Source organism: Prunus avium, chromosome 6, assembly GCF_965620075.1.
Source record: "Prunus avium chromosome 6, drPruAviu1.hap1.1, whole genome shotgun sequence".
Classification (NCBI taxonomy): domain Eukaryota; kingdom Viridiplantae; phylum Streptophyta; class Magnoliopsida; order Rosales; family Rosaceae; genus Prunus; species Prunus avium.
In genome coordinates, this window is record NC_142289.1 from 25,265,339 (window position 1) to 25,290,624 (window position 25,286).

Sequence of the window (25,286 nt, forward strand, 5' to 3'; positions counted from 1 at the left end):
AAATCTTGACCAAACAAAAGTGACACGATGTGGACTATATATTTATATATAAATCTTGAGTACAGAAGGGGCAGAAAAAAAGAGAGTATATTTAACCTATTGAGCTCCCTCAGTTTCAGAAAGAAAACAAGATCATCAGAAAGCAGCACATCCAAGCAATATTGCAAGAATGGGAAGCAATGAAGGATATGGAGCAGAGAGGTAATTAACTCTATTAATATTAATTTCATTTAATTATAATGTAATTAGTGAAAATAAATGGGGTTTTCTGCTGGGTAGGTATGCGGTGGTTTCAGGAGCAAACAAGGGCATTGGATATGAGGTGGTGCGGCAGCTTGCTGCATGTCAAGGGGTGGTGGTGGTTTTAACGGCTAGAGATGAGAAAAGGGGAAGAGATGCCACGTCACAGCTCCATCACTTGGGTTTCTCAAATGTGCTCTTCCATCAGCTTGATGTTTTGGACCCTTTTAGCATCCAGTCTTTGGCCAACTTCATAGACAACAGATTTGGCAGGCTTGATATCCTGGTAAGGGAGGGTTTCTACTTTTTTTTTTTGGGGGGTATTTTTTCTGTTTAATTTCTCATATTTCCAAGAGTGATTCTTGGGACTTAGTAATTTTCTTTTCTCTTTTTTTTTTTTTTTAATCCATAATTGTTTTAATAAATAGTGGAAAATTTATTAATTTGATCATTCAAAAATTTCACCACCGACCCCTCCTCCTTCCCAAAGGCTCCCTCAACCCCTCAGATCTAAGGGCAGCCAGCAGGGAGCGAGGAGGCAATTGGCTGGGGATACTGAGGTGGAAAGCTTCCCTTGGCATCCCCATGCCACGCAAGTTTTTCTCCTAAAATATGGAGTATGATTGAAGTTCAAATTTTATATAGAGCTCCTAAAATAACTTTTGTGTGTTTTTAGCTAAATTTTAACTAAAAATTAGGGAGCATAATTGTAGATGCTCTAACACACTTGCATAATGTATCAAACCCGAGAAGGTTCATGAGCAAACCAATAGAAAAACATAGGTACCAAAGAACTTTGTTTGTAACCAATGAAGTGTTATTTGGATTGGCCTAGGCCTTTGGTGTGCTTCCAAGTGGTCCTAGGTTCAAGCCCCCGTGCTACCCGTGTGTGTGAGTTTCCCCCCTTCCCCCTCCTAACTTTGGCCAAAAAAGAAAAAGGATAAAAATAACTTGTTTGTATTGTTCCGTAAAATTCAGTAGGAACTGTTTCAACCTTTGGTGGGTAAAAACGAAGTGATCCGACTGTTTGATTCCTGCAGGTTAATAATGCTGGAGCCAGTGGATCAGTGGTTGATGAGGAAGCTTTAAAATCCCTAAACATTGATCCCACAACTTGGGTAAGTTGGTTAAGGCTGTTTCTCTCACTCATATGTAGCCACAACCAGAAAATCCCAGAACCTAAGTAATGGACTAGTTGTGTTTGTGCAGCTTTCAGGCAAAGCGGTCAACAAAATTCAAGGTGCAATAAAATTCACTTATGAGAAGGCTGAAGAATGCTTGAACACAAATTACTATGGTGCTAAAAGACTAACTGAGGCTCTTCTCCCACTCTTGCAACTGTCCCCTCAGGGAGGAAGGATTGTGAATGTCTCCTCTCTAAGGAGTGAACTTAAGGTACAAAAAACTCTAGCCTACCTATATATCGCATGCCATTCGTCGTTAATGATCACATCTTCATTATTAATTACACACAACACTTATTACTAGTAGTAGAATGACCCATTATATGTTGTATTTTATTTTGTCAATTTTCTGACGTGATGTGCTATCAACCCTACTTTTAAAGGTGATGTTCTTTTACTAGATAAGTCTAGCAAGAGAGCATTGCCCAAAACACATGACAAATCGAGATGGTAATTTTCCCTCATATTCCATCCATCACAAGTTGTCATTCTTTTCTCTCTCAGAAAATAACCCTTGATATGATCTCTCCTTCCAAGTCCTAGCAGCTCCTGAAAAAATTTGTAAACTGCATATCCAATGTTATCAATATTCCATGCAGAGGATACCAAGTGAAGAAATAAGAAATGAGCTTGGGGATGTGGAAACCTTGACAGAGGAGAAAGTAGATGCACTTTTAAGAAAGTTTCTGGTTGATTTTGAACAAAATACACTTGAAGCCAATGGATGGACACTGATGCTGCCTGCATACAGCATTTCAAAGGCCACCCTCAATGCCTACACAAGAATCCTTGCAAAAAAGTATCCAAAGATGTATATCAACTGTGTGCATCCAGGCTTTGTTAATACAGATATCAATTGGCATACAGGAACAATGACTGTGGAAGATGGGGCTGCAGGTCCAGTCAAGTTGGCCCTTCTACCAAATGGAGGCCCTACAGGCTGCTATTTTGATCAAACTGAAGTTGCAGACTTTTAATTCATAATAACTATGTCAAGTTATTTTGATAAATTTGAAATATTAAGTGCTTGTGGGAGTTAGAATGATTCTATTTTCTTTTTGTGGCCATCAAGACTTGCAACAAGGTTGAGAATTCTGACTCATTAGACTTGGATTATATACTAGAACAGCATATATATATATATATATATATATATATATATATATATATATATATGTGCAAACCCACTTAAAAGGATCAAGAAGTCCTAAAGAGTTTTCAGAAGACGTAAAGCCTTCTTTTATATTATCTTTTTTCTTCGATACTACCTTATCTTTTGTGGTTTAACCATAATGGAGAGTGAGAATAGAACATATGATTTGATGAAAGAGCATGAACTATTGGATTTAAGCTATCACTATAGATGAATAAGCAATTTGAAGTAAATTTGTTGTACATTCATTGGGTTTATTAACCTCATGTACAAGATCCTATTCCTAGGGATGGCTTCGGTCCAACCACTTCTTTTGGCTAGAACTATAGCAATGAAGTTAAACCGCGTACCTTACATAATAATATTTAAGCAGGACGTGTGACCCCAGAAAAGTTTTGTATTTTTAGTAGGAGTGATATATGAAAAAAAGAAAATTTTCGGAGCTCAGAGTAGTGAAATTTTTGAAAGATTTTAGAGAAGTGGAGTTTACAGAAAATAGTAGAGGTATTTACGAGTCCGTAAGAATTTTCAGGGAATTTTTTGGAGCTCGTAGGTATGTATGGTGAATTTTAGAAGTTTTTGAAATTAGAAATAGAATTTTAATTAGGCGTGACACGTGGCGAGATTTTGGCCATCCACGCGGTGCTGACGAACGAGAGGCGCTAACATTAACTGACGAAGACTAATAGGGGATCACGTGGCGACGTTTGATTAGGCCACGCGGAGCTAACACGGCTTCCACTAAGAGCGAAGGAAGATGTGCTAACACGTGGTTGTATCTCGACCGTTGATTGCTTGATTGGTAAGCGATATTGACAGGCGAGATTGATTATGTAGAAGGCGGGTAGTGAAGATCCAATCCGACTCGGGTAGGATTACCGTGTCAAGCCAACGAGTCACAAATGACCCACACAGTAGCCATTCGATTCCAGTCATTGATCTAAAGTCGTTTACTCGATCTGCACCGTTCATCTCTAGCTCGTTTTTTACGCGATCTCGGTCATCCGTTGAGTTCCTTGGCGCAATCCAACGGCTGACAATGCACTACCCTTAAAACTTGATTTGGCCTTTCATTTTTATCTTAATGTTCTTGTTGACACCATGTTGACCTCACCTTCCCCCTGTAGCAAATCCCACCAATTAAGAGATAGTCCTTGCTTGTCATACCCAAGGTCTTAAATATCGAGGGTTTCGAAAATATCAGTGGTTCAAAAACATGGAAATATCAGGAAAATATCGATATCGATAAAAATTAGATAAAAACCACGGAAATTGTGATAAAAACATGGAAATTTTTAATGAAACTTTGTAAAAAGTTTATTTAGTCAATCATCTATTATTTTAACACAAAAGATTGGAAGGAAATGCATTGCATGTGATCGGTTCATAATTGTATATCATTTTGTACCCTTCTAGCTTATGATTTGGTTATGTTATTGAGTTAAACTTGTGCTTTTAATCCATTTTCTGTTTTGATAAGTCCATAATTTCATACACTTGCTTGCCTTCTTTACTTAGTGATTTTGCTTAGTTTCTCTTTATTTTGAGTCACTTACCTCTATTTGTGTGTTTTGTAGGTTAAGATAGCAAGAGATCACATTTGATGCAATCCATGCATGTTAAGGGCTGATTGGCAAAGAGCAAGAGCTTAAAGACAAAACCAAAGTTGGGCCACACTTCTTGTCAGTCCAGTTTCGTAAGTCACCTTGCATGTCTCATTTCAGCAATCTGCACAACTCGGATGAGGAGACATTCTTCATAAAAGTTGTTCAATTGGGTGTCTAGTATAACATATCCAAAATTCAGCCCAATTGAACATATGTGGAGTCCTTAGCCTGTCCAACACTGAACCATGCTCAGGAGGATTTGCAGCTGCCAGCTTTGAGCCTTGTCTCCTTCTTTAAGCCATGTGCCTCACCCATGCTGCAACTGACTTTGGATCCAACATAATGAGTGAAGTGGGGAGGCATTCCAGCTATGAAATTCTAAAGGAGCAAGTTGGTGCATTCTGGAGCTATTATAGAGAAAGCATGTGCATGCATGTAAAGCAAAGAAATGAAATGAAGTCAATTCCAGTCTCTGTTCGGCTGCCAACTTGCAAGGCCCAAAACGCACACTTCTACTGCTCCGATGGGAATACTTTCTTCATAAAAGTTGTTCCAATGGGTGTCTAGTATAACATATCCAAATTTGAGCACCATTGGATACGTTTTGAAACCTCTGGCCTTCCTACACCAAGACTGGTTCAGAAAACTCGTTTTTCAGCAACCAAAAGGCAACCACATGGGTTGGCAACCAAAAGGCAACCACATGGGTTGGCAGCAAAGGCAGCCACAACTGATCACCTTTGAACCCATGTGAAGATGATTGAGGTGCAGCAAAAGATGAAGGATGGTGTGAGAGTTCATCATGATGTTCCTCCCTCTTAGCCCTATAAATAGAGAAGCCTTCAAGCTTCAAAACACACCCCAAGGGGGGGAGCTCTCAAACACTTCTCTAAAGCTCCCTTCCCTTCTCTCCCTCAAATTCTCTTAGTTTCTCTTTCTAAGTTTTCAATTGTTGTAATGAAATTCTGAAATTCTGATTAAGTTTTTCTTAGTGTCACTTTACTTTTCATTGTAATGTACATTCTTTCTTAAGTTTCAAGTTTAATTAGTTTCCAAGTTTCAATTATGGTTTTTGTTCTTATTCATTATGCTTATAAGTTAATAGGCTAGTTTGAATGATTGATCACCATTTAGGCTTGCATGTTAGCTATCTTGGTTTGAATTAAGAGTAGACACCATGCTTTAATTCGAATTGAACTATGAATAGGAAGAGTATGTATGAACATTCGACAACAGGGATTAGATACATGCTTGGTTGTTTAAATTGTTCTTCTATGCTTAATGGGTTCCTAATGCTTAGTTTTAGGTTAGACAACAAATGATCAAATTAGGGAATTAGGAACACAAGGTTATGACCACACACCATGGCTTAATCATACTTTAGCTAGAATCAATCCATTAATCTAATTGAGCTTGGGAACTTATTTGCTTGAGTTATTTCCTTTTTTTGTTTTATTTATTTTCTTTTTCATTTCTATTTTGTGTAGGGGAAACAAATTGGATCATTCAATCACCAATCCTCGTGGGATCGACCTCGCACTTACATATGCTATACTACCAAACGGCTCGTGCACTTGCGAGTATCACAAGTTGAGGATGCAGCTGAATCTATTTTGGTGCAGCTGAATCGAAGCAACAGCATGGTAGGTTTGAGTGATTTAAGTTGACTATATTGCGAGCTGACAAACTATGTGACTTACAAAATCTAGAGTAATTAATGAAAGAAAATAAAACACCCTGTAGTAATTTATTTATCATTTTTACTACAATATTTTACAGTTTATAAATTGCATGGTAAGATACATGAGTAACTTTATTTCACGTTATTCACTGGACATCATGACATGGTACACGTTCTTATATTTATTATTTATCAAAAATTGAAAAATAATTAAAGATGTAAACCAACTTGATTTGTCATGAAAATTAAGCACTTTACCATGCTTAAAAAATAATAGTGAAGATTGAAAATTAACTAAGAACATAAATAAAGTTATCCAAGAAGAATTAAATAGGAAATAAAAAAAATGATTATAGAGATTTAAGTAATTAAGCAACAATTTGAAGGGGAATTTAGTAATGTAAGGACTTATAATGAATAATAAAATAAGCAATAACATTAAATGGATTAAATAGGAAATAAATAAATTATATTAAGTAATTAAATATTTGGTCAACAATATAGAACAATGTTGAGGCCCAAAAAATCTATGATTGGGCCCGAATAAATTCCTAGCCCAAGGCAATATATTATTGAGAAAAGACCCGATTTGGAGCACGCAAAAATCTGCCATGCACGAGTTATACTTCACATGTCCTGCCAAATAAAAAATCCATCATGCTAGAAACTGAGATTAAAATTATAAAAATGCATTTAGCTCCGCGAATCCATGCTAATTATCCTATCAAACGTCATAATTAAAAGCATGCCAAGCCAGTGGCGGACCCACAGAGGCGCAAGGAGGTGCAGGTGCACCTCCTCTCGCCGGAAAATGCGTTGGAGATGCAGGAATTTGCCCCTTTGCTTGTGCCCACCAAGTGTTCGATTAAAAGCCTCAAAGAGGCTGTTTTGTTGTTGCTATGTGAGACCCTGAATATTTACCTTAGATTGTTGAGCTCAATCTCACGATCACGTAGGAGAAAACGGTTCGTCAATTGGACCTCCACAACCAAAGTTATAGATTTTAGAAGATTTTGAAAAATTTTCACTTAAGTTGCAGACACAACCAGTCGAAGAAGAAGATGACTCTTGTTTGTAGTTAGAATCCTGTGCTTCTCAACTTGCATTCCTTTTTAATGTGGTCCACTATTAGGGCGCCATGTGTCAAATTTTAATTAGACCAAATTTAGAAATTCATTAAAAATTCATATGTGCTCCAAAAAATTCACCGAAAAATACCCCAAACTCATAATCACATCTACTTTTATCTTGTGACCTCCAAATCACATGTACTTTGGGTTAGATTAATTGGTATTGATTTTGGTTAGATTAATGGATGATTTCATATGAATTTTGATAGACTAATTGTGTAATTGACATGCATTTTGTTCATATTTGATATTAATTTTGGTAAATAATTGTGTAACATGAATTTTGTGCATTTAATTTATATAGAAAATAGACTATAGTCGATTAGGCTTAGACGTAAAACTCTTATTTATTTTAATTATGAATAATATTAGTATTGTTTAAATTGTAAGGTTATTTGGTTATTATTATTATTTTTTCTGATGTTTTAGCCTTTTAACATTGCCCCTTCCCTGAAAAATTCATAGATCCGTCACTGTGCCAAGCAACATGCCATGCCAAGTGGGAAATTATTATTTCACACCCAATTGCACTACAAGCTTAAGTGGGCCCAAGCCACTCAAATGCCGGGGCTTGCTTGAGTGGGTTGTGGTATGGATGGTAACAAGTTATCATGGGGCCCATCGATGGGTCGAGAAATGGAAGTCTCGGGTCGCTTGGGGGCCTCGGGACTCAAGCCCATTTTTTAGGCCCAAATGTGGGTAAGCACAAGAGAGAGAGTAGCCCATTGCCCCAACTAAAATAACCCAACCACAATAGCCCCATTGCTCCAATTAGAATAACCCAACCACAATAGCTCATTGCTCCAATTAGAATAAGCCAACTAAAAGGCCCAACACTCGATCATATTATCCCACCCATTGGATGAATCATGTGGTGGTCTTAAAAAAGCCTATGAAATTAGAATAAAGAGGCAGCGCAAGTCTTGGCACTCAGCTGGAAGAGAAAATCACGAAGGAGCTTGGGGAGTCCACATGTGAAGGGATGCTTAGAGGCCAGGGAGCAAGTTCTAAGCAAAAGTCCTTCAAGGAACCAAAGGATATTAGCACGTAAGGAAGGATGACATCCCTTGAACCAGCATACATACCTATTTTCTTTCCTTCATCAGATTTGGCCATGGAAAAAGGAAGAAAGAAGAGAAAGAAGATGGGTGAAAATGGAGGCCCTACTCTAAAGTAGCCGCGGGAAGGAGCTTTGAGCTCCCAAAAATCCCAGATTTTGTGGGAAGGGGCAGAGTTGATTTTGCCACCATAAGGTACGTCAAGAGGGAGGAGGAGAAAGAAAGAGGAAAGCTTAGCTAGATGGGGAAGAAACCATTAGGGTTTCTTGGAGAAGGACAAACCCCAGCAACTATAAATAGGGCCTCTTCTACCCAACACAACACAACCCACAACCTTCAGAGAGCAAGCTTCCTCTCTCACATGCAAACCCAGTAATTTTCGTGCTATCTTTGCCCATTTCCCCTATTTCCCATGTTCTGGTTGATTGGCATAGCTTTGACAGAGTCACCGTCAAGCTGCCGAAAACTGCTAAGATTACCCACAATTCTTCACCATCCTTCTCCCCCTTCATCAAACCTCCTTAGAATCACTTTCTTTTTCCCTTAGAACCTCTGTCTCTGATAGGAACTCACAGCCCTCTCTCCTCAAGTACTAAACCCATGATAATTTTGCTCCCATGCCATAATCTTCTCAGGCAAAGCTACAAGATTTATCTGTAATTTGTTGTTGTTTTCATTGGTGAAGATAACCAAAGAGTTTCCTAAGGCGTCATCACCCTTCGAGACATCTTTGGGGCTTATTCTTCGAACTCGGACACAAAGGGGACACTTGCATCATATTGCTCTTTACAGCAGCCCAGCCCACTTGCTGCCAGAAGAAAAAGGCCCTTACATAAATTGGCGACTTCACTGAGGATTAAGCCAATATCTGAACCAATGCCTCCAAAGAAGAAGACTAGAAGCAATAACACGACTTCTCAAGAGGGACCAGACCATGGTGATTCGGAATCAAGGCAAAATGCCTCCTCTAGAGAAGAAGAACGTGCAAGTGAGGGAGCTTTCACCCTCTCAGACCTCATTGCTGCCATCCATGCCATGGGAGAAACTCAGAAGGAGATGGCGGACACGATCAAGGAATTGAAAAGTTCAGTCTCTAAGCCAAGTGAAGAAAATGAGAGACACCCACAAGAGGAGTCTGCTGCTGCTAGAAAGGGTCTGAACAAAAGGGACCATCTTTTGTCACCTAAGAAAATGTCATTGCCATGCTGGAAAAAGAACTGAGTAGGAGCCAAGAGGATTGGAAGTATATTCCTCAACCACCATATCCATCAAACTTGCTCCAGCAGCCATATCCTGAGGGCTATGAGACACCAAACTTTGTCCTCTTCGATGGGAGGAAAGGGAGCCCGAAGGAGCATGTCAACTGTTTCCTTGATGCCTGCACATGCTGGCAACCATAATCTCCGACTCCGCGAGTTCTCAAAGAGCCTTACCGACCGTGCTTATACATGGTATACGACACTAGCACCAGGTTCTGTTCGTTCGTGGGAAGATTTGACAAGTAGGTTCTGCAAAAAGTATTTCCAGCATGAGGAAAGAGTTACGACCACTCAACTCAACAACACTCGCCAAAAATATGGGGAGGATCCCGTGGACTTTGTGTGCAGGTGCCAGGACCTGGCCTTGGACTGCTATGACGAAAAGGATGAGGAGGCGCTGGTTGAAATTTGCATCAGCAATATCGTGGCAGATTATAGAGTTTATTTGGAGAATATTGGCATCAGTCAATTTTCTCGGCTGCTGGAAGCATTAAGGAAGACAAGTATGTCTGTCAAACCAGCTGGGCAAAGAAGTTGGAGGAGTGAGAAGAAGGAGGCGCATCAGACATTGGCTGTGGATGATAAACCATCAGGTGACTACAACTCACGCAAGCGAAAGGATAGAGAAACCTACCCGCCGTTACCTTGTGAAGATGAAGAATTCCATGCCATCCTTGACACAATGATTGCTGATGATGCAATCAAACCTCTCAGACCTTACAAAATTCCTACCCGAGAGGAGAAAAATGATCCTGGGTACTGCCGTTACCACCGGTTTGTAGGGCACCCAACCACGGCTTGTCAAAACTTAAGGAGGATTTTACATGCTAAAATACATGAGGGGGTCCTCGAACTTCCCTCTAGGAAGCAAACTATTGATGAAGACCCCTTGCCAAAATGAAGGGGAAAAGAGGTAGCTGATGTCATCACATGCTCCGATGATTTGATCAACGACGACGAGTCGTGCCACCCTTGGAAGAATGACCCGAAGCCACCCGAGGCTATTTGGGAGCCTTGTGAAAACATGGAGAAAGCCCACTGGTGCAAATATTTGAAACCTTCAAGCTATAATACCCTATGGCCACTTGCTGATGGATGGGATGATAGCACGGCTAGTGAAGTATTCTCGATGGACATGCCGGAAGAATGTTACTTGGGGGCTTTGTCTGTGCCACAGGAAACAGCTGCTGTAACGTTTCACAACCTTATGGAGGCCAAAACAAGTGTGATGGAACGTTATCTAAGTCTGAAGCAGGGACCCACGGCCTCACAAGTCCTCCAAAGGAATCCAAAATTCAAGTCACTCTTTGACCAACTTGGCTTTGGGCCTCAAGCATGAGAAGCAGCTGCTGTAGCTCTCATGAACATCTCTGCGGAGTCGAATCCTCATTGCTTCGCTGCTCGACCACAAATGTCATTCTTGGGAAATGACAATGCTATCGTTTTCACGGATGAAGACATGGAAGTTCCATATCCAGATCATAGAAGACCACTTTACTTGGAGGGACAAATCAACGATGTGTTTATAAGAAGAGCTTTGGTGGACACAGGTTCCTCTGTCAACATATTGCCTCTGTCTGTGCTTACAGCAGCTGGTATTCCATTGTCCAAAATAGTGCAATCTCAAACAAGCATCAGCGGCTTCAGGAATAAAAGTGAGATCACGGTCGGGCACGTGCAAGTAAATTTGAAGGTGGGGCCAATCAAGTCACTTACCAAGTTTTACGTGGTAGATATAGATGTGGCTTATCATGCTTTACTTGGAAGGCCATGGCTCAACAAGCATAAATTTGTGGTCTCTACTTACCATCAATGCGTGAAGGGAAAGATTGGGCTAAGGCCACTTCGCATACCTGGGAATCAAGCACCGTTCAACAAAAACGAAGCCCACTACTCCGAGGTAGAATTTTACACTGAGTACATGCGTTAGAAGCAGCTCATCTAAGGATTTCGGAGTCTACCTACCCTCATGGACTGAAATCCGTGATTTAAACAACGAAGAACTCATCACCATCATTGAGCGAGAAAGGAAGAGACACTCGGAAGCCAACAACCATGCCTATGATCATCCCCAATGCTCGAAAGTGACGCTGCTAGATGGACGCACCGTGTACCACTTATGACGGGATTGGGGGCTCGACCGTGTCCTACGGGAAAGCCCCGAGTATGGCGGAGAAGCCATGCAAACAAACAGCCATAAGGGTCCAGATGACAGGACGTCCACGTCTTGTGCTTTCCAGGAGCCAATGACAGCGCCTAGACACATGCAAGATGGATCGACAGCCGTATGAGCAGCTGGAAGCAATCAATTTGAGTGACGACCCCTCTGCCCCAAAGCCTATCTCCATCAGCATCCATTTAACAAGTAAGGAGAAAGAGACCTTGGTGTCTTTGTTAAAAGAATTCTGAGATGTGTTCGCTTGGAGCTACGAGGAAATGCACGGTCTGGATCCAAACTTAGTAAGTCATGCTTTGAATATTGAGCTTGGTACAAAACCTGTTGTGCAGCCAAGAAGGAATTTCCATCTGGAAATTGAAAGACAAATCAAAGTGGAAGTCGAAAGAGAAACAACACTTTACCACAAAACCATTGCCCAAGCTTACAACAGAACAGTCAAGCCTCAAGCCTTCAAGCAAGGAGACCTCGTGCTAAAAATTGTCGAGCATGTGAGAAGACAAGTCTCGCGACCTTCCAAGTTTGCCCCGCAATGGGAAGGACCATTTGTAGTCAAAGAAGTTTACAGCAATGGCTATTATCGCTTGGTCTCTGTCAAAGAAGGCACGCTAACGGATCCTATCAACGGGGAGTGGCTCAAGCCCTACTACTGCTAAGTTCATTTCATGCCCAGCACTTTTTATTATCGTATTTCCTTTTGTTTTAAATATGAACTCCTTCTATGTTCTTACTTGGTATTTTGGGAAAACTCTTGTATGATGCGCCGCCATGGTAGCATGAGCTTTGCAATGAAAATGAAGGAGTATTTTGAAAAAAAAAAAAGAAATCTGTCTCTGAAATGTTACTTTTCCTTTATATATCCCAAATTTACTTTGCACCAAACACTATATATATATATATATATATATATATATATATATATATATATACGTATATGTAAATAAATAAATAAAAAAAACACACGCTACTTAGCAGTAAAACATGCCAAGCAAAGCCACTCGGATGGGGTCCCGAACTGTCAACAAGCAACATGCTCAAGCAAAACAACATGGGTTATGCGAAACCAAGCCATTACCAAAAGACATGCATTCTTGAGGCGCTGGAACAACAAAATCATTATTCTCTTTTGGTAAACAATCAGAATATGCGAGATATCTGGGAAGTTTACAAAAACTTAGCAAAAACCATGCATATACTAGTCTGACCCTTTCAGGGCATAACAAGAGGGTGTTTTGTAGGCCCAATGGTTAGACAACCTTTTAGGGCATGACAAGAGGCAGCATGTACTTTGTTTTTAAGGATATCTGTTGTGTAGATACAGCTGCACCAAAATGGATTAAGCTGCATCCTCAACTTGTGATACTCGCAAGTGCACGAACCGTTGGTAGTATAGCATATGTAAGTGCGAGGTCGATTCCACAGGGATTGGTGATTGAATGATCCAATTTAGTTTCCCTACACAAAATAGAAACAAAAACAAAGAACATAAAACAAGGAAGAAAGAAATAAGTAACTCAAGCAAATAAGTTCCCAAGTTCAATTTAGATTAATGGATTGATTCTAGCTAAAGTATGATTAAGCCATGGTGTGTGGTCATAACCTTGTGTTCCTAATTCCCTAATTTGATCATTTGTTGTCTAACCTAAAATTAAGCATTAGGAACCCATTAAGCATAGAAGAACAATTTAAACAACCAAGCATGTATCTAATCCCTGTTGTCGAATGTCCATACATACTCTTCCTATTCATAGTTCAATTCGAATTAAAGCATGGTGTATACTCTTAATTCAAACCAAGATAGCTAACATGCAAGCCTAAATGGTGATCAATCATTCAAACTAGCATATTAACTTATAAGCATAATGAATAAGAACATGAACCATAATTGAAACTTGGAAACTAATCAAACTTGAGACTAAAGAAAAGAATTTACATAATGAAAAGTAAAGTGGAACTAAGAAAAACTTAAGGAAAATTTCAACACAAAAGATTTCATTACAACAATTGAAAACTAGAAAGAGAAACTAAGAGAATTTGAGGGAGAGAATGGAAGGGAGCTCTAGAGAAGTGTTTGAGAGCTCCCCCCCTTGGGGTGTGTTTACAAGCTTAGAGAACTTCCCTATTTATAGGCCTAGGGGAAGTGAAAATCTGAATTCAATATGGCTAATGCATACAACACTTGTTTTATAAAATCTGAAATGGTTGATGCACTTGTATTAGAAAATCTAAATTGGGTGATGCACTTGTATTAGAAAATCTTGAATTGGTTGATGCACTTCACCAATAGATCCCACCAGCAGCCCTAGCTCATCTTCATGTCACCATGACCAAGCTTCCAACCAGAAATGATAGCTCATACCTAGCTCACCATGACCAAGCATCCAACCAGCACATGCTGAGGTCAGCATGACTAGAAACTTCAAGGGCTTACAACTTGGGCTTCTCTTAATCAAATTAGGACTTTAAGCACTCGAAATTGAAGTTCAGAATGTCTTCTTTCCAGCCATATGTTATTTGGGCCAATCCAAGGTCGGAGGAGGAAGTTAAGGCCAAAACAAATTGCTAACTCATTTTGCGCGCTGATAAAATCCATCATGAGCATGGCTCTGTGTTTGCTAGGTAACAGACTCCATATTTATCCAATGGGGCTGAATTTTGGATATGCTATAGTACACACCCATTGGAACAACTTTCATGAAGAATTATGCCTCATCCGAGCTGTGTAGGTTGCTGAAACAAAGCTTGCAATATGACCTACGGAACTGGACTGGCAGGGGGCTGTAGCCAAAATGAGTTTGTCTTTTAAGCTCTTCATCCATTCATCCAAAGTAGGCCTTAACATGCTTGAATTGCATGAATTATGCTCTCTTACTCTATTTGCCTACAAAACACACAAAGGGAGGCAAATAACTTAGAAATCTAAGAAACTAAGCCAAAGAAGTAAGTAAATAGGGCATGTATATGTATGAAATTATGAGCTTAACAATATCCAACCTGCCAAAAGATCTCAAGCAATTCACAAAAACAAATTCTGCCAGTCAAGCAATATGTATATACATACATATAGGACATGCGAATTACAACATGCCTCAAGCATCCAGAAATTAATACAAGCTCCGGTGATTCAATATTACATTACAAAGTCATAACAACATAGTCGCTAGAGTGTTCAAAAAAAAAAAAAAAAAAAACTACAGTCAAGATGGGACAAAGCTACACATGCTAAAAGACCCACGCATCCTATAGTCTCAAAAAAAGTAGAACCATGCGCCAAGATGATCGATCACCGAGCCAAGGAAGGACAACCTGCACACAAAAAAAAAAAAAAGGGGGATAAGAGCATATGTCAAAACTAAATAGTGCTGGAAGAGACAGCCTAGCAATGAAGGAAATAAGATGGCAACGAGAAGAAAGACAAAGAGATAGGGAGTTGGAGGTGTAACGTACCATGAAATTATGGAGAATGTCCAAAGAGAACGTAGGATGCCCTATGAGACAACCTGGCTGCTGCTTCTGCCACACACCATGCGCCACTGACAGAGACACCTCTCGCAAGGAGAAGATCATGTAATTCCTGACGTTGAGCCTCCAATTCTCGCCGCCTAAAGTTTAAGGCGTCAGCTGCAGTCTTCACTTCATCCGAACCCGGTATCAACCCCATGCCATGAAGAGCTCGCGCCCCAAATACGGCTCGTGCCAGATTCCTCACCAAGTTGAGGAGAAAATCCACATGGAATCCTAGGGTCATAGCCTCGCAGATGGCGTCTCGCCAACATAGGAGCTTGTGGTCTATGATATCCATGAGCTGCATGGTGTCTATTCCGTGAAGCACCAAGCCAAGAGCATGGAGGGTAGCGCTCCTGGAAAAGGAAGAAGTGATGCCCGTAATGTCCATAAAGCCTCCGTACTTGTCTATGAATTTCTGCAAAATCGCAACCGTCTTCGGATATACAAAGGCACCTTGGAACGTTGCATATCCGTCAAATCTATGACAAAGCGGAAGGAGCTCATCAATAGATCGGAAGATCTTGGCCCAACCATCGAAGAAAGCTTTGAACGCCGTGAAGGAATTCTCCCAATCTTGCCAAGACATGTTCTTCTCGGATAAATGCCCCACGGAGATGGGAGCATCATTGTTCTTATGGCCGGCATCGATAATCTCACAACGAGATGGTACCGCTGGAAGCTGTGGAGGGGTGCCGGCAGCTGTGTCGGATGCGACTAGGAAAAAAGGAGTAGGAGGTGGTGCTGCTGGAAGCTGTGGAGAGGTGCCAACGGCTGTGTCAGATGCGACTGGAAGAGGAGGAATAGGAGATGGCACTGCTGGAAGTTGTGGAGAAGTGCCAGCAGCTGTGTCGGGTATGCCCAGGCAAGGAGAAGTAGGAAGTGGCGCTTCTAGAAGATGAAGGGCAATGTCGGCAGCCGCATCTGATGTTCCAAGAAAGGGGATAGGAAGTGTATCCTCCGCTCCTTGTGAAGTGCTCTTGACCTAAAAAAAAAAGAGGGGGCATGAAGGAAAACTAGTCAAAATGACAAACAACACATGAGGAAGCAAAGACCAAGCCATAAAAGGTGGAAGACTGATGACGGATACCTCGTTGGCAGCTTGTGTGCTGCCAGCAACAGCAGCAGAAAGACTGGAGTCAGCCTATGTGGAATGGCCTACCATGTCCTTGGCAATAGGGGCCACCTGCAAAAAAAAATAATATATATGTAGCAGAGCACAAGTTGTGAGTTGAAGCAGGCAACACGCAGCACATATAGGCAAATACAACAAACAAGAAAGATGTCTGATACCTGTTCAAGGTTCATGTGTTGCTCATGGCTGCTAGCAAATCCGAGAGGCATATCTAAGGTGTCCGGTTCCTCCGAGTGAGTATCGGGATCCGGGTAGGTGCCTTCATCACGGCTGTAATATTAGTCCTCGTCAAGATCCTCATCTGTGCCGTTCGTGCTGCGAATGCTCCCTTGCTCATGGGTGCTAATCCCAGTTCCTACAGCATCATCTTCGTCGCTTCCATCATCATCATCATCAGCTACCACTAGCACATCAGATCCTGAGTCTGCGCCCTTGTCTCGGCGAGTGCCAACGAATTGTGTTTGAAGTATACGCATGCTCCGGCTCCTCGAAACCATGGGGGCTTTCTCGCCCTTTGCCTTGGACTTGGGAAGTACTTGTAAAACAAAAGGGGAGACGAGGAGCAAGATTAGAATAAATAAATAAAAAAGAGAATATACGAAGACATGAGTTGCGAGTAAGCGGAACTTAGTGCGGGGAGTCAGAGCTTTCGGCACCTTGCCAATCTGCTTGCTGCAGCCAGAAGCCACGGGTTGCTGCTGCGATAAGGACACTATGGGATCATTTCCTTTGGAGCCGGGAGCGCCGCTTGCTGCTACCTTGGAGATGAACTTTTTCGGGTTCGTTACAGCTTGTTTCTTCTTCTCAATGCTACAGCTTCCCTCTCGCTTTCGCTTCCCATGTGCAGTACCTCTTCCGGCGCCGCGAGAGCTTGGCTTCTCCAACTTTTGTTTTAGCTTGGAAAAGTCATCAACGATTTCCCCACTTTTGGAAGTGAAGGGCAGATTCCGTTTTTCACTCAAGGAGATGGCCTTCTCTTCTGATACTAGACGAGCATGACGGACCACAGTGGGAAGCAACCTGTCACAATGAGCGGCATGGAACCGGCTAAATGAAGCAAAGCAGCGGCTCCAGTAATTTCGGTAAGCTTTCGAGAGGCCACCGATGTGCCTCTTGTCAGCCAAAGCAAGAGCAAAGAGGCTGCTATCTTCCGGTATGTTGCCCCCGGTCCAAAAAACCTTATGCAATGAAAAAGGATCCCCATGACTAGGATCGGAAGGCACACCTTGATCGAATCCAAGCTGTCGTCTGACTCGGTGAGCTGAATAGTACACATAAGCTTCCAAATGGTTGTCACCTAGCATCGGCAAAGGAAAACATGCGGCACTCAACAACGCCTCTCTTCGTAGTCGACGACCCCGCACCATAGTTGCCGGAACCTCAATCAAATCATCAGAGTCAGCATAAAGAGGCACATGTCTAAATCCCTCCGACAAGGCACAATAGGGGCGGAAGATGAAGCTCTCAACATTATCCAACAGTTCTAGAAAATTTTGTTCTTTTCTTTGCATACGTCGGGACCATCGGCAGATCAGAGGAAGTCTCTCTGGCACATACGAACCACCATCAGGATCAGCAGATTCCTTGGCCTTGGAATAAGGAAGCAGAGATACTTCTATCCCTTTGAACCGTTCCCATAGAAATACTTGGAGGAAGCTAGAGTTCAATAAAGTTTCCACAGCCATGGTTCCCGCTGCCCCCTTCTCAAGAAACTGGACCTGATCAAGCAAACGGTATAGATGCCCCAAGAACATGGGGGCTAGTGGAATCATATCACCACGTGCTATCGCCAAGGCCAAAGACAACACCCGTGCATGCAAGCAATCTTGGGAAAAATCACAGAAGAGGAATTTCCCAAGCCACAATTATACGAACGCTGCCAGACGACACTGCTCAGGCTTGTTAACGTCTCCAAAATGTTGAATCTAGTTGCTAAACCGCAAGGAGGTGCTAGGGGCAGTCGGGGCACCCCTCCGTAAGACCTCAAGTTTCCTTTCCTCTTTCGGAGTTAGCATGATGTGGAAGGGATCTTGATCACCACAAAGTGGGAGGTGGAAGAGATTGGCTACGTCCTCAAGAGTAGGAGTAAATTCTCCCCATGAGCAGATAAAGGTATGAGTCTCGGAGCTCCAACGCCTTACCACATGCCGGAGCGTTTTAGCCTCAATATGAATGTCGCACGCCTTGGAAAGGAAAATAGCATCCAACACCTCTGCCCGGCTCAAGATATCACGAATGGACAGGTCCCTCAGCTCTCGATCTACCCATTCTGACCAGCTCTTGCTGGTGCCACACGGATATTGAGAAAATAAAGGGACTGCCGGAAACAGACCCCTCTCTATGCAGCACCTCGATATAGATGAGGGATCGATCACAGGAGCTACTTCCGGGGCCGGTTCTCCATCTATGACTGTGTCTTCACCAACACCCTTAAGTAAAGGAGGGGGCCTATCCCTCTTTAACTTGTCTTCCATGGAATAGAGATGATCCTTAATAATGGATGAAGAATCAGCAGATGCCATTACAAGTTTTGGTTAGATGATGAATCCCTGCACACAAAGAAGGGAGGAAATAAAAAGAAAAAAAAAAATTTATCAGCACATGCGAAATATGCGCCAAGCATGGCAGGTTGAGTTTGTCCAAGCAAACATGCAAATTAAAATTCAAGCTCATAATAAACAAAAGTATCACTTTGTAATCAACAAGTGTAACGAGCAAATTCTCTCTCAAGCGAAAAACAAGCATTACAAGACATGCATTCTGTCAATCACAATTTCCAGCGGCAGCAAAAGAGAATGTACGCTATCAAACAAGCGTGTGTTCGCAAAGAGAGTAAGCCTAGGCCAAGCATCAGTCTATGCTTACTCCTAAGACGCTCAAGTTGGCAGGGTTGCTTACGGAGAAACTGATATGGGAGGCTAAGTACGTAAGTTAGGAAGCCGGAGCTCAGAGATTCCAGCAGCAAGGAATACGAACAAAGTTTCCAGCACTCACCCCTGCTTGTGCCAGAGACGTTGCCACCTGCACCAAAAAGAAAAGGGAACGTCAAAAGACTGATGCAAGACCCTCCTTGCTAACACCCACGCGGAAAGAACCCACGTTGCTGCAATAACAAAACAGGTCAAAGAGGGTTTGGTGCTTGACTACCAAAACGGAAGGGAATACACATGGGTGTGAGGGACACAATGAAATTCTCCAATAAATCTTAGAGGAAATGAGAGAAAGGGCATACCCTGTTGATCTCCTAAGAGATGGTCTTGAATACACCAAGAGAAGAGGCAAAATTGGAGATTTTGGAAGAAAAACTCGCACAAAGGAGTCCTCTTCCAGCAGCAACGAACGGCCTCCTTCGAACGAAGGAGGGATGGCGGAGTCGAACTTGGCTTGGGCTTCTTACCAATGGATGGGGGGAGATGACTTCTACCCGATATCACTCTCTCACTCAGTCTGAGTCTGTTAGAAAAGGAGAAGAGAGCGAAGAAAAAGAAAATTGGAAGAAATTTGGGTTTGGTACAAAAAAAGAGGAAGGTAAGAAGAAAATAATAAAAAAGAAAGGAAGAAGGCGGTTGGCGTTGGGAAACTGCAAATAAACGCTGGGGCCAATCATGACGCGCCATCATTTTGCACGCAGGAAGAAGAGAAGTTCTCTACAAATACAAATTTGATTTTTTGGGTTGGGTTTAATTATTCGGCCCATTCCAGCGCATGCCAATGGCCCTTACAATTAAGGGGGCTAATGTTGAGGCGCAAAAAATCCATGATTGGGCCCGAATAAATTCCTAGCCCAAGGCGATATATTATTGAGAAAAGACCCGATTTGGAGCACGCAAAAATCTGCCATGCACAAGTTATACTTCACATGTCCTGCCAAATAAAAAATCCATCATGCTAGAAACTGAGATTAAAATTATAAAAATGCATTTAGCTCCGCGAATCCATGCTAATTATCCTATCAAGCGTCATAATTAAAAGCATGCCAAGCAACATGTCATGCCAAGTGGGAAATTATTATTTCACACCCAATTGCACTACAAGCTTAAGTGGGCCCAAGCCACTCAAATGCCCCGGGCTTGGTTGAGTGGGTTGTGGTATGAATGGTAACAAGTTATCATGGGGCCCATCGATAGGTCAAGAAATGGAAGTCTCGGGTCGCTTGGGGGCCTCGGGACTCAAGCCCATTTTTTAGGCCCAAACATGGGTAAGCAAAAGAGAGAGAGTAGCCCATTGCCCCAACTAAAATAACCCAACCACAATAGCCCCATTGCTCCAATTAGAATAACCCAACCACAATAGCCCATTGCTCCAATTAGAATAAGCCAACTAAAAGGCCCAACACTTGATCAGATTATTGATCGGTTCATAATTGTATATCATTTTGTACCCTTCTAGCTTATGATTTGGTTATGTTTTTGAGTTAAACTTGTGCTTTTAATCCTTTTTGTGTTTATCTTTCAGTTCATTGAGCTTTAGGTAATAATGATGGCTTTGGATAGTAAATGATGCAATCCATGTATGTTAGGGCCTAATTTGGATGAATGGATGAAGAGCTTAAAGACAAACTCAATTTTGGCTACAGTCCCCTGCCAGCCCAGTTTCGTAGGTCATATTGCAAGCTTTGTTTCAGCAACCTACATAGCTCGGATGAGGCCACATTCTTCATGAAAGTTGTTCCAATGGGTGTATACTATAACATATCCGATATTCAGCCCCATTGGATAATTGTGGAGTCTGTTACCTAGCAAACACAGAGCCATGCTCAGGATGGATTTTATCAGCGCGCAAAATGAGTTAGCAATTTGTTTTGGCCTTAACTTCCTCCTCCGACCTTGGATTGGCCCAAATGATATATGGCTGGAAAGAAGACATTCTGAACTTCAAGTTTGAGTGCTTAAAGTCTTAATTTGCTTAAGGGAAGCCCAATTCGTAAGCCCTTGAAGTTGCTGGTCATGCTGACCTCAGGATGAGCTATTATTTCTGGTTGGAAGCTTGGTCATGGTGACATGAAGATGAGCTAGGGCTGCTGGTGGGATTTATTAGTGAAGTGCATCAACCATTTCAGATTTTATAATGCAAGTGTTGTATGCATTAGTGAAGTGCATCAACCATTTCAGATTTTATAAAACAAGTGTTGTATGCATTAGCCATACTTAATTCAGATTTTCAGCTTCCTTAGGCCTATATATAGTGAGGTTTCCCAAGCTTGTAAACACACCCCAAGGGGGGGAGCTCTCAAACACTTCTCTAGAGCTCCCTTCCCTTCTCTCCCTCAAATTCTCTTAGTTTCATTTTCTAGTTTTCAATTGTTGTAATGAAATCTTTTGTGCTGAAATTTTCCTTAAGTTTTTCTTAGTTCCACTTTACTTTTCATTATGTAAATTCTTTTCTTTAGTTTTTCAAGTTTGATTAGTTTCCAAGTTTCAATTATGGTTCATGTTCTTATTCATTATGCTTATAAGTTAATATGCTAGTTTGAATGATTGATCACCATTTAGGCTTGCATGTTAGCTATCTTGGTTTGAATTAAGAGTATACACCATGCTTTAATTCGAATTGAACTATGAATAGGAAGAGTATGTATGGACATTCGACAACAGGGATTAGATACATACTTGGTTGTTTAAAATGTTCTTCTATGCTTAATGGGTTCCTAATGCTTAATTTTAGGTTAGACAACAAATGATCAAATTAGGGAATTAGGAACACAAGGTTATGACCACACACCATGGCTTAATCATACTTTAGCTAGAATCAATCCATTAATCTAAATTGAACTTGGGAACTTATCTGCTTGAGTTAGTTATTTCTTTCTTCCTTGTTTTATTTATTTCCTTTTGTTTTCATTTATGTTTTGTGTAGGGAAATGAATTGGATCATTCAATCACCAATCCTCGTGGGATCGACCTCGCACTTACATATGCTACACTACCTAACGGCTCGTGCACTTGCGAGTATCACAAGTTGAGGATGCAACTGAATCCATTTTGGTGCAGCTGAAATCCACGCAACAATTATCCCACCCATTGGATGAATCATGTGGTGGTCTTAAAAAAACCTATGAAATTAGAACAAAGAGGCAGCGCAAGTCTTGGCACTTGTTGTGTAGATACAGCTGCACCAAAATGGATTCAGTTGCATCCTCAACTTGTGATACTCGCAAGTGCACGAGCCGTTCGGTAGTATAGCGTATGTAAGTGCGAGGTCGATCCCACGAGGATTGGTGATTGAATGATCCAATTCATTTCTCCTACACAAAACAAAAATGAAAAAGAAAGGAAATAAATAAAATAAGGAAGAAAGAAAATAACTAACTCAAGTAGATAAGTTCTCAAGTTCAATTAGATTAACGGATTGATTCTAGCTAATGTATGATTAAGCCATGGTGTTTGGTCATAACCTTGTGTTCCTAATTCCCTAATTTGATCATTTGTTGTCTAACCTAAAATTAAGCATTAGGAACCCATTAAGCATAGAAGAACAATTTAAACAACCAAGCATGTATCTAATCCCTGTTGTCGAATGTCCATACATACTCTTCCTATTCATAGTTCAATTCGAATTAAAGCATGGTGTATACTCTTAATTCAAACCAAGATAGCTAACATGCAAGCCTAAATGGTGATCAATCATTCAAACTAGCATATTAACTTATAAGCATAATGAATAAGAACATGAACCATAATTGAAACTTGGAAACTAATTAAACTTGAAAACTTAAGAAAAGAATTTACATTACAAAGAAAAATAAATTACAACTAAGAAGCAAAAGGAAAGCTAGAATTGAGAACTAGAAAGCAAAATTAAGAGAATTTGAGGGAGATAAGGGAAGGGAGCTCTAGAGAAGTGTTTGAGAGCTCCCCCCCCTTGGGGTGTGTTTACAAGCTTAGAGAACCTCCCTATTTATAGGCCTAAGGAAGTGAAAAATCTGAATTCAATATGGCTAATGCATACAACACTTGTTTTATAAAATCTGAAATGGTTGATGCACTTGTATTAGAAAATTTGAATTGGTTGATGCACTTCACCAATAAATCTCACCAGCAGCCCTAGCTCATCTTCATGTCACCATGACCAAGCTTCTAACCAGCTCAATAGCTCATGCCTAGCTCACCATGACCAAGCTTCCAACCAGAAACAATAGCTCATCCTGAGGTCAGCATGACCAGCAACTTCAAGGGCTTACGAATTGGGCTTCTCTTAAGCAAATTAAGACTTTAAGCACTCCAAATTGAAGTTCAGAATGTCTGCTTTCCAGCCATATATCATTTGGGCCAATCCAAGGTCGGAGGAGGAAGTTAAGGCCAAAACAAATTGCTAACTCATTTTGCGCGCTGATAAAATCCATCCTGAGTATGGCTCTGTGTTTGCTAAGTAACAGACTCCATATTTATCCAATGGGGCTGAATTTTGGATATGTTATAGTACACACCCATTGGAACACCTTTCATGAAGAATTCTGCCTCATCCGAGCTGTGTAGGTTGCTGAAACAAAGCTTGCAATATGACCTACGGAACTGGACTAGCAGGGGGCTGTAGCCAAAATGAGTTTGTCTTTTAAGCTCTTCATCCATTCATCCAAATTAGGCCTTAACATGCTTGAATTGCATGAATTATGCTCTCTTGCTCTATTTGCCTACAAAACACACAAAGGGAGGCAAATAACTTAGAAATCTAAGAAACTAAGCAAAAGAAGTAAGTAAATTTGGGCATGTATATGTATGAAATTATGAGCTTAACAGCACTCAGCTGGAAGAGAAAATCACGAAGGAGCTTGGGGAGTCCACACGTGAAGGGATGCTTAGAGGCCAGGGAGCAAGTTCCAAGTAAAATTCCTTCAAGGAACCAAAGGATATTAGCACGCAAGGAAGGATGCCATCCCTTGAACCAGCATACATACCTATTTTCTTTCCTTCATCAGATTTGGCCATGGAAAAAGGAAGAAAGAAGAGAAAAAAGATGGGTGAAAATGGAGGCCCTACTTTAAAGCAGCCGCGGGAAGGAGCTTTGAGCTCCCAAAAATCCCAGATTTTGTGGGAAGGGGCGGAGTTGATTTTGCCACCATAAGGTAAGTCAAGAGGGAGGAGGAGAAAGAAAGAGGAAAGCTTAGCTAGATGGGGAAGAAACCATTAGGGTTTCTTAGAGAAGGACAAACCCCAGCAACTATAAATAGGGCCTCTTCTACCCAACACAACACAACCCACAACCTTCAGAGAGCAAGCTTCCTCTCTCACATGCAAACCCAGTAATTTTCGTGCTATCCTTGCCCATTTCCCCTATTTCCCCTGTTCTGGCATATTGGCATAGCTTTGACAGAGTCACCGTCAAGCTGCCAGAAACTGCTAAGATTACCCACAATTCTTCACCATCCTTCTCCCCCTTCATCAAACCTCCTTAGAATCACTTTCTCTTTCCCTTAGAACCTCTGTCTCTCATAGGAACTCACAGCCCTCTCTCCTCAAGTGCTAAACCCATGATAATTTTGCTCCCATGCCATAATCTTCTCATGCAAAGCTAGAAGATTTATCTGTAATTTGTTGTTGTTTTCATTGGTGAAGGTAACCAAAGAGTTTCCTAAGGCGTCATCACCCTTTCGAGACATCTTTGGGGCTTAATCTTCGAACTCGGACACAAAGGGGACACTTGCATCATATTGCTCTTTACAGCAGCCCAGCCCACTTGCTGCCGGAAGAAAAAGGCCCCTACAAACAATAAGTAATTATTTTCTATTTTGAGAAACAGCTTGGAAGAGTTATAAATATAAGATTCCAAAGGTGCTAATCACAAAGTGAGGAGCATCGTGGTGGTTAAGTGGCTCAGAACTTGGATAGGGGGAGGGGTTCGAACCCCTGTGTGCGTGAGTTGAAATTTAAACACTCACTTGATTCATTTCAAAATGATAAGTTTAACTTTGAAATTAATAACTTTAATTAACACTTGTAGTGTTTGGTGACTTAGGAGTTCCGACTTCGGAGTTTTGGCATCGTCCATGAAGCGGTTTATTTTCAAAGATGGAAAATGCATCAAACCTCACCACCAATTCATCACACTTTAGCAAATGGAGATGGGCCCATGACCATGTGGAGGAAAATGCATTCAGATCATCCCAATGCTACTATGCCAAAAGATAAGTGCAATATTTCTCATTCTTCCCATATTATTATT

The 25,286-nt window shown here is 41.3% G+C and overlaps 2 protein-coding genes and 1 long non-coding RNA gene across 3 annotated transcripts; 2 read left to right on the top strand and 1 right to left on the bottom strand.

The window, feature by feature from the left end:
- The first annotated feature begins 46 nt into the window (after nucleotides 1-46).
- LOC110766227 (short-chain dehydrogenase/reductase 1-like) lies at nucleotides 47-2,526 on the top strand. Its single transcript, XM_021969514.2, has 5 exons — nucleotides 47-201; nucleotides 280-526; nucleotides 1,281-1,358; nucleotides 1,450-1,635; nucleotides 2,024-2,526. The coding sequence occupies exons 1-5, from the start codon at nucleotides 170-172 to the stop codon at nucleotides 2,399-2,401; spliced, it is 921 nt and encodes a 306-aa protein (XP_021825206.2). The 5' UTR covers nucleotides 47-169; the 3' UTR covers nucleotides 2,402-2,526.
- Nucleotides 2,527-4,547: 2,021 nt separating this feature from the next.
- On the top strand, nucleotides 4,548-5,823 carry LOC148293902 (uncharacterized). The gene is made up of 2 exons (XR_015836390.1): nucleotides 4,548-5,195; nucleotides 5,672-5,823. It is a non-coding gene; the product is annotated as an uncharacterized LOC148293902 (long non-coding RNA).
- Nucleotides 5,824-14,942: 9,119 nt separating this feature from the next.
- Nucleotides 14,943-16,336, bottom strand: LOC148293903 (uncharacterized). The gene is made up of 4 exons (XM_088254642.1): nucleotides 16,286-16,336; nucleotides 16,155-16,178; nucleotides 15,516-15,977; nucleotides 14,943-15,248 (listed from the first exon to the last, which is right to left on the bottom strand). The coding sequence occupies exons 1-4, from the start codon at nucleotides 16,334-16,336 to the stop codon at nucleotides 14,943-14,945; spliced, it is 843 nt and encodes a 280-aa protein (XP_088110768.1).
- Between the last annotated feature and the right edge of the window lie 8,950 nt (nucleotides 16,337-25,286).